The sequence below is a fragment of the Struthio camelus genome, chromosome 2 (genome assembly GCF_040807025.1).
Source record: "Struthio camelus isolate bStrCam1 chromosome 2, bStrCam1.hap1, whole genome shotgun sequence".
Taxonomy (NCBI): domain Eukaryota; kingdom Metazoa; phylum Chordata; class Aves; order Struthioniformes; family Struthionidae; genus Struthio; species Struthio camelus.
The window spans coordinates 37,486,372-37,505,444 of record NC_090943.1 but is presented as its reverse complement, the minus strand read 5'-3'; the positions used below and the strand labels follow the sequence as shown (position 1 = coordinate 37,505,444).

At 42.5% G+C, this 19,073-nt stretch overlaps 1 protein-coding gene across 3 annotated transcripts in view; it reads left to right on the top strand.

The window, feature by feature from the left end:
- Nucleotides 1-19,073, top strand: part of IGF2BP3 (insulin like growth factor 2 mRNA binding protein 3) — a 122,778-nt gene that overhangs the window by 20,079 nt on the left and 83,626 nt on the right. For 2 of the 3 annotated variants that reach the window (XM_068935109.1, XM_068935108.1), the window contains exon 4: nt 4,816-4,864. In XM_068935109.1, the coding sequence (XP_068791210.1) occupies nt 4,816-4,864 (49 nt within the window). Of the gene's footprint in view, nt 1-1,507; nt 1,696-4,815; nt 4,865-6,600; nt 6,632-19,073 lie in introns of those variants that run through there. The other variant, XM_068935111.1, reaches the window with a different exon arrangement.

Sequence of the window (19,073 nt, the reverse complement as noted above, 5' to 3'; positions counted from 1 at the left end):
TAACAGCCCTATAGAGGGAGGGAGGATGTTGAGATGGCTCTCTAAGAGGTATGAATACTGTGACAATGTACAAGTGCAGTCTCTTAGATGCTTGTATGCCTGTTTCTCTCTTTCAAACAGTGAAATAAATCTTTTGACGCCTATGAGAGATGACATAAGAGACAAAGATGAGGGACTGTAAGAAAAAATGTGGTACTCAATTGTTCTTTGCTTTACAAATGTCTCTCTTCTGTTTTCTAAAATCATAATCCCATAAGGGGGTTGGGGGCCTTATGTGCATTTGTCTTTGCGAAATGTCACATAAAGCATATGATGAGATTGTGGCATAATATGTTTATTTAACCCAGAAAGGTATAGCAGGCCAATTTTTGAGACCTCTTTAACCCAAGAGGATTTTGATAGGTTGAGGAAATAGGGATGTATATGGAGAGGTGGAAAGAGAGTATGTGTAAAGGAGGAGAAGGCTGAATTGGTTGTTTTTTCCCCCAAGATGTGCTGGGTGTTGTTCCAAATGTGTGGCGGTTTCCTTGGGTCATGGGCATGGGAGGCCCTCCGCGCGCTTTGTCGTTATTTCAAAGGTTACCAAGATGGCTTTTAGTAAATCATCTGTGTTATGCTGCTTTACGCCTTCTATCCCTGGACACACGCAGGGCACAAACACGCCGCTCTCTCTGTGAAGGAGTGCAATGGCACCTCCTTGTTTTTGCCTGCGTCTCCGAGTTTTTGGGCATGTTCCTGGCCCCCACGCTGAAGGCTGCCAGTCCGCAATATCCACAGCGGTAGCCCTATCTGTTAACCTACAGTCATCAGTAGCGGCTTGAAGTGACTGAATCCAGTTACCTGCAAGCAAGAATCGGAACGTATGCAATTCCTCTTGAGGAAGGTAAATCCTTAGCTGATGATTGGCGATAGACAACCTTAATACAGGAAGGTCCGTTTCCCTCCTCCTTTGGTAAAAGGTGTTCTTCGCTTGTTTGAAAGAGAAACAAGCGTACGTATCTGTTTGCATGTTGTGAACTACGGGGAGCTTTCAAAAACTTCCGTGTGATGCAGAGTAAAATCCTTGGCATAATTCGTGAAGGCTTTCTTCCAGGCGATTACTATTAGCAATGTGTACTTATAATGAATGAAATGAATTTAAAAACCTGCTTGAAGCGGGAAAGGTGCACACCCAAGGCTTACGTGAGTCACGCAGAGGAGATGCACTGGCAATATTTTTCTAAGGACTTGCTAAGACTTTTGACGAATTATTGATTAAATGAATCTACGGTAATAAAACAGCTCTATGAAGTAACAAAGAGCTACGACCATTAAAAATACTTCATGCGTCCCCGCAGCCCGGGATGTGGTAGCGATAGAAGCTTTGCACGCACCGCATCTGGCTGAAGAAAGTGAGGTTGTGAGGGGGGATGGAAAGCACCCTAAAAAGAGCTGGTGGTCTCCGAGATGGAAGGAGAGTATTTCCGGGAACGAGCTCCCGCGTTTTTTCCCCTCTTCCCGTCCTCCATGTAGCGTATAGAGCTGTGCCTGTGCACAGACGTATGCTTTCGGAAGTCAAAAGCGAGCCTCATGGAAGCTGTTGCGGTAGACTGAGATCTGCCCCTCGCTCTTCGCTGTGCGTTAGCAGCTGGCTTGGGGCTTATCTTGAGGAAGCCGCCTGCCGATTCCCCCTGGGTTCACGCACTGGCAGAGCAGGTGACTAAATCAGTAACGGCGGGGGCAGGACGAGCGGGACGAGAGGCCGGGGCGCGCGGGGGCTGCGGGAGGAGCGACGCCGCAGCCGTTCCCGGGGGCAGCGGGGGCTGCGGCTCCCTCCTGTTTCGGTCGGGTCCGGGGCGGCTGGTGCCACGCGCACGGCGGCTGCTGCTGCCCTTGCCAGCTGCGCCCCCGTCGCGGGGAGCGGAGGGGCACGGAGGGGAAGGGGCTACAAGTTAGATGGAGTCACCCCTCGCTTTAAGAAACAATGACATATATACATAATAGATGTATAATTTTTTTTTTGAGAGTTGTTGGTAACTGAAATAGAAATGCCTCAAAGGAGTTTGTGGTCTTTTACCTTACTCCGCTTGCGTGTCGCTCTTTTCTTGGCTGCGCAAAGCTTTGTCCGTTTTTCTCCCCGATTGCGCGTTGTAACACAGCTGTAACGTAAAGAGACAATTTGTAAAACTTGCCCGTGCGTACATAAGAACTAGATTTAAAGCTTGTGCACTGGGTGACCGAAGTTGAAATCGGTTGCAGCGCAGCCCGACATCTGATCACGGCGTAAAGAGTTTGAAATGAAATGCTTCCTACAGTTTCTCTTGTGTTTTTAAAGTGACCTTTCAGTTTTGTACAATAGGTGTCTCACTATTGCCATGAACGGAGGTGCGCAGCGGGCCTGCACCCGTTTCGCGCTGAGCCTTCCGTTGTTCCCTTTTGCTCTTTGCATGTGGGTTAGAGGAAGTAGTAATCTGACGGTGGCATGTTTCTTCCTCGCTTCTCAGCCTTCGTCTTCCTCCTCCCTTTCAGGACACTCAGGTTATTCCTGTGCTGTGCATGTTGGCTGGCCAAGTTTTAAATTGCAGCAAGCTTTTCAGCCCCTCAGAGCCATGGGGGAACAAAGAAAGGACTAGTTTTACATCCTTTATTGTCGAATGAATATGTGACTACATCTAGACTTTGGGGGGGGGGGGAGCGGGGGTCGATCTTCTGCATGTTGTGAGGTGACATTGAAGCCATGTAGGCTTCTCTTCTGCAATGAAATGTGAGGTGGCAGCTGGGTGGGTGCAACTCGTGTACGTGCTTCTGGAAAGGACTTTTCCCCCTTCTTTCTCGCCAGCTGATGCACATGGCTCAGAATTAGTAGTTGTTGCTTATTTGTGTGGGGCTGAGCTGCGGGGAGCCCTCCTGTTGGTGTGCTGTCTGGGCTGCTGTGTGCTCTGCGAGTGGCACCGCTTGCTATGAAGCGCTCATGAATTTTAATTTGAATCTACAAGTGTGAGAGACTAATGGCATGACACAATTTGAAGCACATTGAATAGAGCAATGAGTGCCAATTTTGTGGTTTGGGATTTTTATGCGTTAAAATTTCCTAGTATTTTTAATATTAAAAGAACATCCCCTTTTCTTTGTTCTACTTTAGGACCAAACTTCCAAATTTCAGGTTTATTTTGGTATTTCAAAGCAGTTTTGCTCATTTAGAGTGCCTTTTTCATAGCAGTGTCACTCGTTGAGATTACAGTTTAAGGAAATTTTTTGCAGCCTTACAGGAATTTCTTTCTCCTTGTTGCAGTGAAGCAGCTCCTCACTGTTCCTTTGTTTTATTGGAAATGAAGGCTGAAAAGGGGCTGTGTGTGGTTTGGGTTTTTTGTTCTACCTTCCAGCATGTCTGCATGGTTGTGATCAAATGATGAAATAAGCTCTTACTTGCTTGAGAGGGGTTGAAAACAGCTGACAAATGCTGCGTAACTGAGACCTGTTCATCTTTATTTATTTATTTATTTATTTTGAGAAAACACATTTGTTCTTGATCTTGTGGCCACTGTAGTGTTGGGGGTAAAAACTCTGGGCAAAAACTTTGTGCGTTAAGTGTCTAGTTGCATCCATTTCTTTGGAGAAAAGCATTTCAACATGTAAAATTCATTGCAGGACCAAGTGAGTGGGTGGCAGTGTTAAGGAAAGGAGTGTGTCTTAAAAGGAACTTCGGGGGGGGGGGGGGAAACGAAAGCCTTCGATGTTATTGCTAGACGGGAACATCTCTAAAACCTGTTTCGTTGCAAGATTTTACTGGCCTATATAAGTTTAACAAACTTCTATTGTGTTATAAAAAGTCCTTAAAATGTGAAGTTTTTTTTGTGAGAGGTCAGTCCCGAGCAATTAAAATAGGAAAACTGTGTGTCTGAAGACAAGACTTCTGTTTTAGCCTCTTTTGGTGAACCAAAATGCAGTTGTAGCCTTCTCGGCTTGATCATTACGTATTTCGCCCCTCTCTCTCTCCCCCAATTCAATGCTCATGGTTTCTTATGAGAGTAGCCAGACTGACCCAACCAACACACACTACCTGAGCCCAGCTGAAACTGTGTTAAATCTACACATTCTTGAAAATCCCGAGGGTTTCGTGGCATCTCTGGCATTTATTTGTTCTCCCACTTTGGGGGAAGGGAGGAGACAAAGGACTCGCCGGGAAGGCAGGCAGCATGCTGCTAGGCTTTGCCGCAGCACTTCAAAGGGAAAATTTTATTTCCTAGATAAGCCAAAACTGGTGTAGAGTGGTGGTGGGGAAATACAATGAATTTGCTGATTTCCACCCCTTCCCCCAATTGCAGAGATAAGGAACGTTTTCCATACAAATGTTAAAGTGTAGTCCTTTAGGTTAATGAACAGCTTAATCTCAAAACAAACGTGTGCATCCATTTTATATTCCTTTTTTTCTTGAAAAAGAATAGAATCCTGAAGTTTCCTCTTGGTGAATTTAAAAAAAATTTTTTTTTTTTGTTTAGGGGTGGGAGGGGAGTAGCCAGTACAAATATATGGGATTATTACACCCATTTATAGTGGAGAAAGTTAGATAGTCTAGACCTGAAAGCTTAAATTGAAATAGTCTTCAAGTAGAGACTTCATGAAATGTAACAGCTGTCAAGTATATAACGAGTATTACTGTACCAGCTTTTTGGACTTCACATGGTTTTGACCTGACGTTCCCTGTTTGTTGAGCTGTGGATTTGGTTTTGTCCCTCTTAGTAGGAAAGATACTTAAATGTGGATACTGTCATGTATAGTCTTATTTTGTAATGATGTTTTCTGTTTTTTTAACTATTTTCTTCAATTCATTTGCAGGAGTCGGAAACTTCAGATCAGAAATATCCCGCCTCACTTGCAGTGGGAGGTAGGAAATTACTTTTAAAATTAAGACGTCCATATTTGAAGCTGTGTGTTTCTATTTCTCTCTCCGTCCACAAGCCTCCCCCCCTTCCCCCCACCTCTCGCTTGCTTTGCACACACCACCCATTCTGTGCTGGGGAAAAATCCTTTGGAAGAGGGAACAATAGAGCCTTCTAAGCAATTCAGATAACCGCCTTCGTTTCTGCTCTCCGAGTTAACCATAAAAAATGTTGCAATGGATTCTTTGGTGAATGCGGACTTCCTGATGCCGTCAGTCTCTTTGACTGAAAGCTTGTCCGTTTCAGACCTGGCTGGTGTAAGAGCTCAGCAAACTTGATGCAAGTTCAGATTTAAATACTTGGCCGAAACCTCGTCAAAAGCAGAAATGTAATACTGAGCCTTTCTCTTTTGATTTTTCTTTTCTCCTCCCCACCCCCCCACCCCTTGCTCTTCTGTAATGGTGGTATTATGGCAAATTATTGGCTCATACTATTATGATTACTGGCTCTCACTAATTTATTCTATACCCACTGCTTACTGTGCACAGATAGAATATTGTAATTCTTACAGCAGATGGGCTACTGTGAGAACAGAGCTATCTTCTTTACTCTTTCCTACCTTGTATGTATATAAAACACTCTTTCACACCTTCACCATGGTAAGTCATCTTTTTGTGGAGGGAGGTTGCGGGGGTGGAGGGGTTGAGGATAAAGCTCTGGTTATGTTGTTCTCTTTTGCGTTTGATCTACTTACTTCATTTGACTTTCTGTCTGCAGCTGCTTCTTCATTTGCAATGTCTGATTGTTTTTATCCTTTCCTTGCTTAGAAGAAAAATGGAGGTATTGCTCTGTCCTATTTAGGCTGTCAACCACAGGGTTTCTGTAAGATATCAAAAACACCACTTCCCGTTGCTGAAGTCTGTCCTCCTGGGGTGTACTGTCAATACAAGAATTCCCTCTGCACTTACACCTTTTGAGGGAACTCAGTTGAATAGTATCCAGCTATCCTAGTTTTGTATTGGTACCTTTTATGCCAGATTCTGAACCACTTTTTGTCAAACCCTTGGCACTAGATGTTAACTCTTTGGGAAGAGTAGTAGTAGACATGGTTGAGGGTGACTGGTTTGGGGGTTAAGCGAGATTTTTTGGTTGGTTTGTTTGTTTGTTTTTTTTGCTTTTTTTGTGCAAACTTCAGTAGCCTCTGAGGGCTTTGGATAAAAAGGAGTGAATACTAGAGCAGAGGCATTTGATTCAGAAAAATGTAAGTAAACACTGATGTATAAGGACTGGTGAATAGAGTGCTTCAGAATGCTTTTATCTGTTTCTGAATGCTCATCCCTCCTTACATGTTTGTAGCTATTGCTGTTTGTATGTTGCAGGCTTCTGCCCTGTTTCCCCTCTGCTTCCTGACTTTTAAATGATTTCTTTTCTCAATTACTGCAGTTTCTGTGGTGCTGTCTGGGCTCAGAGGCGGGATGTTCCCTCTGCCCCACCTTTTAAAAACACTGTCTTCCTGGTTCCCAAGCAAGAATTAAAATCGTCCCTGTGAACATCACCTCAGCCGTGCCTAGCTTTCCTCAAGTTCCTTGTACTTACTTGACTCTTTTTGTCTGGGCACGGCGTTTAAAGGATTGCTGCCCCAAAATAACTTTTTACAATGCTTTTGCATTCTCTTGTGATAATACGGATGCTTGACGAATATGGTTTGTCCACTAACTTGCTAAAATTTTTCTCTGTAAAGGCTGGAGGTCTGTCACTTTTGCACTAAGCAGGTAAGTTTTGTATGGTCTTAAAGAGAAGTCCTGATGACAAAATAATGGCAACTGGTGATTAAATTCATCACAGAACTGTCTTAGGTCAAGCTTACTTTGCACTCTGGTATCTTCCTTTGGTGTTGAAGAGGTTTGGTTGCAAGAGCTTTCTTTGAGCTTTGTTTAAAAAAAAAAAAGTTTCAGATGGTTCCTCCTTAAAACAAGCCTTTCTTGCAGCCAATTGCTTGGTAGGGAGAGTAAAAGTTTATGCAGACAGAGAGGGATTTATATTAAAGCAACATTCTTGCATAATGTTTTCTGAGAGGATGCTGTGCGTGTGTGGTAGCTGGAGCAATTTTACTTCTTAAATAGTTTCTTATGGTCCCTCTGTGCCAATGTGCTTGCCTCATCACTCCTTTGTTAATTGGTTGAATCGAGACTGACTTCTAATGTGGATAAAATCCCTCGACCCAAACTAGAAACAACGGATGAAAGAGGTCTCTGGGTTAGTTCAGTCTGTTAGCCCTCCTTGTATGTTGGATATTGAAATACTAAACACACCTAGTACTCTGCAACACCTTTCTTTTTACAGTGACATGGGGAAATAAGAACATTAATCTTTCTTCAAACAGTTTTCTTCTTGTGAGACTTTTTGTTTCCTAGTACAATCGTTATTGGGAAGGTTACCTTGTCATTCCCTGCTAAAGTCTTTTCTTCAGCTCTGTTGAAATAATTTATCCCCCCCCCTTTTTTTCTTTTGCTGTTTTACAGCAAAAAAAAAAAAATTTTTATATGCGTCTCTAGCAGTGGTGTCTGTGACTCGAGTTCAGTGCCTGGCAGTTGCTCTCGCCACCTGCCTGTGGTGTGGCGGTGCCTGAAAGTCGTGGGCTACCGAGGGCTGAAATCCAGCGTGGGTCTGTGCAAATGCCCACCGGAGAGGGTTTTTGCCGTATGAATAAACAAAAAATCACCCACAAAACCCTTTTGAAAAGGAGAGCTTCTACAATATTCTTAAATGCAGCTCGTTAGGTTTGCAGAAAGCAAATTCTTAGTGAAGTCCAGCACAGTGTCTACAGCATGAAGTGCGGCGTTTAATAGCAGCTCCCACTCCTGAGCGCTCCAGAGAATTGCCTCCTGGTGTTCAGAAATGGAAAATGTTCTGGGAGTAAGCTGAAGCTCAATCTGAATTGAGAACACCTTGTGATATATTAGCAGAAGAAAACACCCTGACATTGATACATGTGTGGTGTTCCTCAGGTAGATGGCAGCTGGCTTTTCAGATTCATGAAATATATTATGAGTAAATGAGTTTCCTGTGGAAACCTTGAAACTGTTTCACTGGTGTGCCCTCTCCTCTTCGTAAGAGGTGTGTGCACTTATTTAACAAAAAAGGTGTTAAGGACACCTTGACTTCCCTCTGGAAGACAGTAGTTATCCTGAAGACGCATGCAAGGTAGGACGCTTGACCCGTGAAGTTATTCCATATAGACTGAGAAATAAATAGGGATGTAAATGGCTGTAGAGTAAGGCACATTAATTAATAAGACCTTTTCTAAACCAATTACACAAATGCAGAGGCTAACTATTCTTTTTTTATCACTGCCCTTTGGAGAAAAATATATACCAAGTAGTTTTCTCCTTTGCATAGGTCTAGGATGTTACTGAATAAAATATTGGCTTCTGCAACCAGCAGTAACAATTGGACTTGTATCTGTCTCCTGGGTAATGTAGAAGTTCACTATGTGTTTATCAGACCAACAAGTTACAGGTAAAATAGGTAAGATAACCCTTTTAGACTGTATTCAGGGCTAAGTGGTAGAGGAAGAGCAGCTAATCACCTGCTATAATCTGCTGAGTTACTGCACTGAAACGAGATGACATGGTTTCTGTCCTGAAGAGCTCACTCTCAGAGTACAGCTATAAAAGATAAAATTGCCTAACGTTCTTTGAGGCACTTTCTTTGAGGCATTCAAGGTTAAGTTTGTACAGAACTTGCTTGGTAATTAATGTGAACTTCACTCCTCCTCCTTGCGGTACAAGTGGATTTTTGGCAAGGTTCTGGCGGTTTCTGTAACTGGGGATTGTGTACTCTTCTCTTCTTGCCCCAGTTGGAAGAGACTGGAGGTGGAGAGAAAGCAGCATCCCTCTGAGCTAGGAACACTTAATACTTGCTTCAGACTTATGCTGGAATCTGGATTGCTAGGGAGTTTTCTGGGATCGCGTTCTCTACTCATCCGGGAGATCGTTTGCATTTTCCCCTTCCCTCACTGGACTGTTTGGGTTTGAGTACTCTGGATCAATGCCCATGTTCCGTGCAAGCATTATTATCTTTTCTGGAATGCACCTTCTTCCCTTTCTCTTGCTTGCATGTAAAGTACGTATAGAGGTGGTTATACCACTTAAGTAATGTGAAGGCCATGTGCTTTAACAGATTTATTTTTAATAAAGCAAAGTTTGGTTGCTCTCGAGTTTGTTGGATGAAGCAAACCCACAAATATTTAGTGCTGCTCTTGTAGTGATAGTGGGCATCTCTTCCCCCCCCCCCCCCCCCTGCTTTTTCTCTCCTTACTCTGCAAACATGAAATCTAGATTTGGTGCTAAGAATTATGGCAGCTGAAGGAATTTCCATGCCTCCTTTTCCCATTCATCGCACACACAAGTCTTATCTCTGTCTTACTGGAGACAAGCCCACTGGCTTTCTGGACTCTGCAGAAACGTGAGGAGCTCTTTCCTCAACTGCAGTCTCTTGCACAGGAAAATTCTGTTTTGATTCCCAATGTTTTGTAACTTTGAGTAATCTCCTACTTAGCATGTGAGAAACTCGGCACTGGAGATGTATTTGTGAGGCTAAACTACATGCCCTCTAGAAAGAGGTCTAGGTGAAGTGATTTAAAACGGAAGTATCTAGAGGTTTGTTTCCGATTCAACGTGATGGGAATCCATGCAAGGTTGGCTATGTTCTTTGGGGCTGAGAATGAACTGTTATGTGCAGTGTAGTTTGTTTGCTTTTAAAGCATTTTAAAACTGGCCTCCTCAGTGTAGAAGATGCTTCCAGAAATTTCCAAATACTTATTTCCATGTTTAAAGTGCAAGAGACTTTCAGGACGCAGGTGATGCTAGAAACAGCACTTGCTGGCTCAGCAGTAAGGTAGCTGTTGAAGAGTTCTCGCTTACCTTCTGCAGGTTTATTTTCTTATTGGTTTGTATGGAGCAGATAAACAGATAAAATGCTGATGAACTTTATGACAAAAAGATGGACTAAAAGTCCAGTCTGTGGAGTGTGGACCTACTGAGTGAGCAGAGAAACAGAAGTGTGGTGAATGTGTATACTTAGCTTTTCTCTGTGACTTTTGGATTATTTTAGGGGGAGAGAAATGTGTGAGAAGGGAGGTCTGAGTTAGCTCCCCAAGGGTAAAAGGATGTTGCTAAACAGGGTTTGCTCTTCCTTGCTTTTTCCATGGAAATGAAAAACAAAGCCTCATAGCTGCGCGAAGACTCTGACACTCTAGACTGTGTATGCGAAACAAGTAGCAGAAAAAGATTTCTGGATCAGAGCTCCAGTGTGAGTGCAGGTTCTACACCGAGATTTCTGGTTAATGCCGCAAGTGGTGGGGATGGCTCAAATCTATCTGCATATATTGTAAGAAAGACAGTCTCACTTCTTTGAAAGAAGCTGAAAATTGATTTTGGTTGTGATTAATGTTAGCAAATGTTATCATAGTGTGCATAACTACATGTCCTGAGGATCAGCAGAAAGGCTGTAGCAGTTGTGTTATTACTTGGGTTAGAACAGCTGAGCTGTAAGTCTTTTTTTTTTTCTTTTGTTTGCTTGCTCATTTGTTTTTGTTTTGTTCTAGAGATGCGGTGTAAAAACTCATCTTGTTGAATGGTACCTGTGAATCTTGCTGCTTATGATGCAGCTTTTTTTAAAATGCTAAGGATGCGAAGAGGACAGATGAGAAACTTGTGGGTTTAAAACAAACAAACAAACAAAAAAACCGTAAGAACACTGCAATTGAGAATGAGAAATACCTGCTGTGTATAATCCTAATTCATAAGGCAAAATGGAAGAGAAGATGCAGGAATGAGCTGAGCTAATGTGAAAGGGATTCTAGAAGATAGAAGTATCAACAGTAAAGAAGTTTAAAACGTATTGAAATATGATCTCTCACATCAAGCCTCCTCCAAGAATCCTAACTTAATGTAGCGCTATAAACATAATTTATAGTTATAAAAATGCTACTAGAATGCCAAGCATGCACAAATTCTCTCTTTGTCTGCTGCTGCTGCCTCCTAGGTGTAGGAATGTCTGGTGGGGATCTTTGTTTTCTGTTTCCTCCTTCCCAGTATGCTACATCTGATGCTAAGCTGTGTACTCTTTGCCAATTACTGTGAGCCCTGCTCAGCAGGAGAAGGGTGAACATGTTATTCTCTGTAGTAGCCTTACATGTCTGAAGGCCTATGATGCCTAAAGAAGGATAAGGAGAGAGTAAGTTCTTTCAGTCTCTCCTTAAAATTTATGTTTCTAGGGAGTTGATTGTTCTCATGGCTTTTCTGGAAAAATCCAGTGAGGCTTTTTCAGAACAGTTTCTGCAGTTTAAGATCACTTTTGAGTTCTTATCTTCTACTTGTTTTCACTAGGTTTGCACTCTATCTCAGCCTTGTACTGTCCTCAGATTTAATCAACATACTTGCTGTTCCATCATCCCAACTATTAATGAGAAGCTGATACGACATTAGGCTTGGTAGGTCCCTGCAAAACCCTATGAAACGGAGCTTTTTAGTTTGACAGTAGGTTGATAATGACTATTAGCTGATAATTATCAAAAGGTCAGCTTTTCTTATGCTGTAGTAGCATTGTCTGTGTTTCTCTATCTTATGTGTCTGTTTTAGGAGACAGTGTCAAAAGTCCTCTTAACAGAGATCTGTGGCTTGTCCCATATACACAAAGATCAATTCTGTTATAATAAGAATCTAGAGAGAATTATCAAGACCTATGCATGTCAAACAAAGGTTGACTCCAGGTCATCTGCTTAGTGTCTTGCAGATGTCTCCATGTTTGGTTTCTTCCACATCTTTCCCCCAAAACAGAATTACGATGACTAGTCTGCAACAATCCAGCTCTCTTTTATTTTAAAATGTAAGATTGTACGTTTTTCCCTGCCCCTTTCCAGTCTTGTGGTATGCTGTCCTCCACAGGATCTTAGAGGTAGTGACTAAAGGTTTCAAGACAGAAGATATTTGAAAGAACAGGTAGGGGAACTTCATCAGGCTAGTCAATTTTAAGATATCAAAATGCATCCTTTCTACTATTCTAGGCTGATGCCTCATTCCTTTATTTATTCTGATAGCGTGCTAAGCATCTGTTTACAGTGACTTAGTGAGGAGTGGTGCAAAAACACCACATTAACTCCATCCGTAATACTAGCATTATTTGTCTTTGGATTTTTTTTTTTGTTTGTTCTCCCCACCAAGTAGTGTACTAACGTTTTTCTTGGTCTTCCTATTTATTTGCTTTGATAGTGATTTCTTTTTGCCCGTCATGTCTCATTAAATACATCTCACTGGTCTTAGCCTATTTGTTTTTCTGTGCTTGTAATAAAATTTATCATCATCTTTAATCTGACCTAGTTTGCACCTTCTTGCATGCTTCTTGTTGTGATCTCTTCATCTATCTCAGAATGTATTTTGGACAAACTAGTCTATTTTATTACTCTTCATTGGGAAAGTTAGACCTTGTGCCCTTAGCGATGTTCCTTTGAGACATGTTCCTCCCTCTTTTTAAACTTGCTTTTCATGACATATTTCTGACCCACTTTTTGAATTTGAAGTCTGCCTCTTGGATGTTTCTTGTTTGCTTTTTCTTACTTTTGGAGTGAGTTTGTTTTTTATTTTGCTGTTCTCTCTCCTTGACTTTCTAATGCACAACCATCTGTTGGTCAGTCTCATCTGTCTTCCTTAGTGCTGTTTTGGTCTCAGTAATTTCCTCCATATGAGTTGGAATCAAATCCACCCCAGCTTTCCTCCCTCTTGATTCCCCTACCATTTTGGAGAGCACTCATGACAGGCTGTCCAGTAACTCCTGCTAAAAAGGTGTTGTGCAGCTGTATTCACTGTTCGAACTCCTCTTCCACTCAGTGTCCCCCACTGTGCTTCCAGTGATTCAGCTTCATTGCAAAAACCTTCATCCACGTTATCTTCCTAAGTTAAAGATGCAAGTAAATCTCCTATTTAAAAAAAAAAAAAGAAAGAAAGAAAAGAAAAAAAAAACTTGTGATCTTTTTCCCTTTTTATCATTTCTTGCAGAACTTTCCTCAGTTCTCTTCTGGAGCTGTGGATTCTTGTTTCCTCTGGTGGAGAGCAGAATGTCAGCTCCCATCCCCAAAGCCCTCTGTGGCTGCTGTTCTCTATATTGAAAAACAAGTTGTTGTCTTGGAGCTTATTTTGCTTCCTAACTACAGGGTAGAGGTTTCCCTCCATTGTAGGGACATCTTTATCCTATTAGTGAGAATACACTGTTTCGAAGAATTTAAAAACTGCAATCAGCTTTCTGTTTATGAATTGTATAGCAGCTGTGCTAGTAGTTGTCTAAATGCAATAATACTTGAATTTCAGTAGTAGGCAATGGGGCGACAAGTTTAATTGTCAGGTTGTTCAAATGAAGGGTTTTGTTTTAAGCGGAAAAAGGAAGTTAGGAAAAAATATATTTTTGTACCTGTGGAAAGATAGCGAGAGTTTGAAAAGCCTTTGTATTTACATTAGACATTTTAGTGCAGACAACTGGAAGTCTGATGTTATAATCTGCCCCCCTGCCCCCAGCACAGTTAGTGGAGACAGGGTGCATTGCTGCCCTGACTGCAGGGTAACTAGTGGTGGCAGAAGAGAGTGGGACTAGCATTAACCTCATTTGACCTAGTTGCATTTGACATAAAAACAAACAGCCAGCAATAACTGCAACAAAAAAAACCCTCTTCCTTGCCCCCCTCCCCCCCCCCCCAAAGCAGTGGGCCACCTCTCTGAGCTTGCTCAGGGAACTAGTCACTGCTAGTTATGCTGCAGCAAAATTGCATGGCAGTGAAGAAAAGCCAAGATGATGCAGTCGGAGGGAAAAGCATAAAATCTAAGCTAAGCTGAAAGGGGGGACGGGACACTTGGACAGCCTGTCAGCATTGCTCGTAGTGACTGGTGACGTCTGTATCTGTTGATCTCCTGGTTAAAGGTTTGACAGCCCTGCACCCCTGTGAGCTGAGGGCCCTCTCTGCTTGCTCTGCAGCCCTTGAGCAAAGCCTCAGAAGTGTTGTCTTCTCCTGGTCCCGAACCTGCCCCAAGAGCACAAGGGCTGCCTTTACCCCTTTTCTGGCAAAGGGAAAGAAGAAGGTCTTCCTTCCTTTGGACCATCTGACCACAGCCCCATGCCTTGAGTTAACTCTTTTGCCTGAGCTGTGTGTTTCCCATCCTCTTGCTGGTCTGAGGAGCAGACGAGGCAAACTGATACAGCGAAGCGCCCCTGTTTCTGTGGCAGATCACCCCATTCTGTGCTTAAGCCAAAATACTGTCTTATATTTGGGAGATTTTAATTGCTTGGCTTAATTGTAGGCAGTGAGATTTACAGGGAAGGTATATGTGAGGCAATAAACACCTTTTGCGGATGTTTGAAATGCAGGGTGTGGGAGTGAAGGTCCTTGGGTAAACATGTAATAAACATATTTTCTTACTCGGAATGATTTATGCATACAACTGTGTTGTCTGCGGTGGTTATGCTGATAATAGACTTAGAGTTGCTGTAAAAAGGAGAAAGATCTAATAGGGAAAGTCACTTTCTCTGAGATTTTTGCTCCAAATGCTTCTCATCTGTTACTTCAAAATTATCAAGAACTTATTAAAAGTGGTTGATAGTGATGCTTTTATGAAACATTTATCTCCCACCATGTTAGCGCTGATGTTCCAAACGCCTCCACGGGAGACACCTTGTGCTTTTGAAATAGCTGTAGGCTTAGGAAAATAGAATTGCATTAATTACGCTTCTTTGTGTGTGTGGGACTTGCATTGCAGTAGCTTGAGTGAAGAATATAGAAATCCCAGATGAGATTACAGCGCGGTTGTGCTAAGCTCCTGTAAGGTCAGGAAGATGGTCTTGCAACCACAAGAGATAGAAGTAATGTTAGTGCTTGGCTCCAAAGAAATTGGAAGACTCAACAGGCCAATGCTGGCTTGATTTGGTGCAGTTATTTGAAGGCATGAAAGTTGCTCCTCTTCCTTAAGGTGGCTGAGGTGATAGGTTGAAGGAAGAGGAAGTGAAGGATTTTGGAGCTTGTGCTGCAGGAAACGTGTGGTCAGATGGGTGGTGGGGCAGATGCTTGGGCTTGCCTGGGAGAGGCAGGGACCTTGGCTGAACAACTTTTGAAGGAGGAGTGGAAGTACCGGAAATTTTTGCTCAGGGTATTAAGCAAGTTGAAATAACTGAGCTGTAAGCTTCAGGGCTTGTGTTGTGAGCTGTTCAGTTAACCATGCTGTGGAGCAGGCAGGACAAGGAGCTTGAGGGTAGCAGCCACTTGGAACCGAAGCTTTTAATCTCTTGTCTCATCTGAGCCACACGGTTTTGTGATTCAGTGAGTTGTCCATGTTGGAGTGTGAACTGTTTTTGGCTCTGATAGTCTTAAAAGTAGAAGCGTGGAAATCCAGTGAGTTGTGTTAAATGTGACCACTTCAAGTAAGATATGCGGAAGCTACATGTCTTTGGAGACTGCATTTATGGGCAGATATTTTATTTTCCTTCCAACATTGAGTTAATGAAGTAGTTAAGTGTGTGTGGTGGTGTGTGTGTGTGTGTTCTTTTTTTTTAATGCGCTTATGCAGTGCTCTATTTGATCTTTCTCCCCTTCCAGATTTGGTCCATCGTCCTGTGATTGAGCTACAAAAAATTGTTTTCATGACTAGTTTTTGGTTTTCCAGGGTAAAGGAAGGCATAACCTATGATTCTGTAACTTTTCAGAAACATTCCAATACTTAAAATAGCTGTTAGTGTGCAGGAATGTTGGCGTTGTCACCATAGGGTTACATGGCAATGTTAGAACAATGTATTGCTCACAAGCCTAGAATAATATGGTTGGTTGTTTTCCCTGGGTTTCTTTACTCTTTCCATCCCATTTTATTTTGTATACAAAACTAACAGTGACTCTAAAACTTGAAAAATCTGAAAAGACACACAAAGTTTGCTTGACTCCAAGTCATTTTTAGGGAAACTAGCCACCAAATTTACTTTATGTCCAATTCTAGAAAGGTGACTGTGAAGGTTTTTGTTTTTTGTTCTCAGGTGCAGTTGCCAAATTTGTACACTCCTTAACTATAACTTTCACTTAGGGAATTGTCTTTTTTGTGCTGTAAATGACTTACCGGTATGGTCTTCTCATAGAATCACTGAGGCATTCAGGTGTGTAGGGACCTTGGGAGATCTCTAGGCTAACCTCCTGGTCAAAGAAGGGTCCACACTGAATTCAAACTACACTGCTTAGGGTTTTGTCCGGTCTTGAAACCTCCCTGGAATGGAGATTGCACTATCTGTCTGGGTGACCTTTTTCAAGGCTTAATTATCCTTAGAGTGATTTATCTTCCCCCTGCCCCATCCAAAATATGTGGTGAGAACCTCTCTTCTGCCAGTTTAGTCCCGTTGTCTCTTGTCCTCCCACCATGCACCACTGAAGAGCCTGACTCTGTCTTGATAACCGCCCCCTAGGTGCTGCCGGGCTTCTGTTATGTCTCCTCAAAGCCACTTCTTCTCCAAGCTGAACTAGTCTCTTCTAACTGGGCAAGTGCTCCAGCCCCTGACTCTCATTGGCCCTCTGCTGAGCTCTCTCCAGTTTGTCAACATCTGCCTTGTGCTGGGGTCCCCAAACCTGGATGCTATATCTAGATGTGGTCTAACAAGCCCCAAGTAAAGCTGGTTAATCACTTCTCTGTATACACTGGGTCTTTTCCTGTTAACACATCCTTGGATGCTGTTGACTTTCTTTGCTGCCAGGGGACACTCCTGGCTCACGTTCAGCTTGCTGTCTGCCAATGCCCCCAAGGCCTTTGCAGCAGAGCTGCTTCTCAGCCAGGAAGTCCCCAGCCTGTACCAATGTGCAGAGAGTATTCCTTCCCTGGTGCAGGACTCGGCGTTTGTCCATGTTGAATATCATGAGGTTCTTGCTGGCCCATCCCTCCACCCTGTCTAGGTCCGTCTGGGTGGCAGCCCTGCCCTTGAGCATGATGACTGTTCCTCTCAGTCTGGTCTCATCTGCAAAAGCAAGGAGCAAGCAGCACTCTGTCACCTCCTCCAAGTCATTGATAAAGATGTTAAGCAGGATAGGTCCCAGGACAGACCCCTGTGGTACTTGTTACCAGCGTCCAGGTCAAGTATGACCCATTAATCGCTGCCCTCTGAGCCCAACTGTCCAGTGATTCATTATAGTGTTATTACTGGAAATTATGTTGGACTTGGAATCTCTGCCTGTCACCTGCGTGAGTTGGAGGGGAAATATGTCTGGGAATGGTACTGTATCTCTGCTGATAAAACTTAAGTTGTGTACCATTGTTGGCTAAATTGTCGTAAGCATAATGTTAAATTAACCTATCATTCAGACTGCCCTTAAGTGAGACAAAGAACCCAGAAGTGAACTATTTAGCACCAGCATACTGCTGCTTTCTTTGTTTTACGTGTAATCACGTGATCTCCTTTCTCTCATTGGCACTCCAGTAGCGCAACCCCCCCCCCCCCCCCCAAACCCCAGGGAACTACTTGGTAAAAACTGTGGGTTTTGAAAACTTTCCATTTTGAATGCATCTTCAGTTAAGCAGGTTGTGATGAAAGTCCAAGACATGAAACTCTACCTTTTTAGACCTATGAAAGACTACGCTTTTTTTGATAGGATGGATGTCCTATCATCCTTATTCCTATCAAAGTTATTGCCATAGCTTTTCCATGTCTTTTGCATGTAAACTTAGTCTCTTCTAATTCATTATCCATGCTGTCTGATATGTTAAATCTTGCTCACTTGAGTTTTTCTTTCTGAAATGAGGGAACAGTGGTTCTTGTCAGTTTTGGGTCTTCTGTGGAAGCGCTGGTTAGTTCCTGAGAGTGCAGCCCAAAATTTCCTGGTGCAAGAAATTAGATGACAATACCTTTTTTTGATAAGCACATGTGAAGTTCCTGGTAAAGCTACATGCTTTTAAAAACAAAGGTACCTTTTAATTTTTGTAAAAGTGATGTGATTAAGAAACTAGTTATTCTTGTCCTGCTTTTGAAGAAGTTCTGAAGTAATTTCAGCTACCTGACTTGGAGGATGATGTCACTAGCGAGGATTGTCCCTTCAGGCTAGTCGGTTATATAATTTGATAAGAATTAAATGAGATGCATAAATGAGTTGTACCTTAGGCAGTAATAGGAGAAATCTTATGAGCTCTTGTTTATGGTAAGTAAAGGAATAGAAAAATGTTAATTTCAAGTGGCCTCAATGATTCTTTTCTTCATCCACTTCTTTATTCTGTTCATGACGGACACAAAAATGGAAATGCTGGGTTAAACAAAAGGTTTATGTGTAGTATCCTGTCTCTGGTGTGCCTTGGGAGAAATACAAGAATAAGGGCAAGTATACAGTGCACTGTCCTGGCTTTCAGCATTTTGCAGCCTGGGGACTTACTGAGCCAGAAGTGGTGTCTTAGTGTTTGAAAAATTTACCTAGAGCTGCTGTGAATGTCTTTGAACCAATGTAAACCTTCAGCATCTTCCGCAGTGAAGAGTTGCGTAGTGTAAGGGCAGGTTGCAGGAGGAACCATCTCTTCTTGCTTGTTTTGAACTTGCCACTTGCTAGTTTTATTTGCCTCCTACCTCCTGTATTGTGAATAGCTGATCTGAGTTCTTTCTCCGTCTCCAAGTCCCTTATCTTAAGGACTGTTATTCCTCAGTCATTTTTCTTCCAGGCTGAAGAGCCATAGCTTGCTTAGTTGTTTTTTTGTATGGAAGATGTTCTCTATTTTTGATTATCTTTGTCCCATTCTTTGAAATTCTGCTAATTCCATTTTGGGTCGAGAGACTGGATCTGCACGTTGTTACGTCATTCATTTTAAGATGCTTTGTTTTATGAATGTATTTGCTATTGGAGTCGTGTGTACATGTGTCTGGGGTTTTGCGCCTTAACAAACAAACAAAAACAAAACCAGTGAAACTGGTGGAAAGCTAATCAGTGGAATGGGGTTTGCTGCTTATGTCTCAAGAGATCAGCCGCCTCTTTTCTTTTTTATGACAACCCTGGGAAACATCTACATTATCAGTAGTGCAGATCCTCCTCTGGGCTTGCTGGTTGCCAGGAAATGTTGCATTTGAATCATATGCGTACCACATGTTGACCTAACTTTATGCAACTGGTTCTTGTGTAGAGAGAGAGGGAGAGAGAGAAACAATGTGCTTATTTTCAGTGGGCTGGCT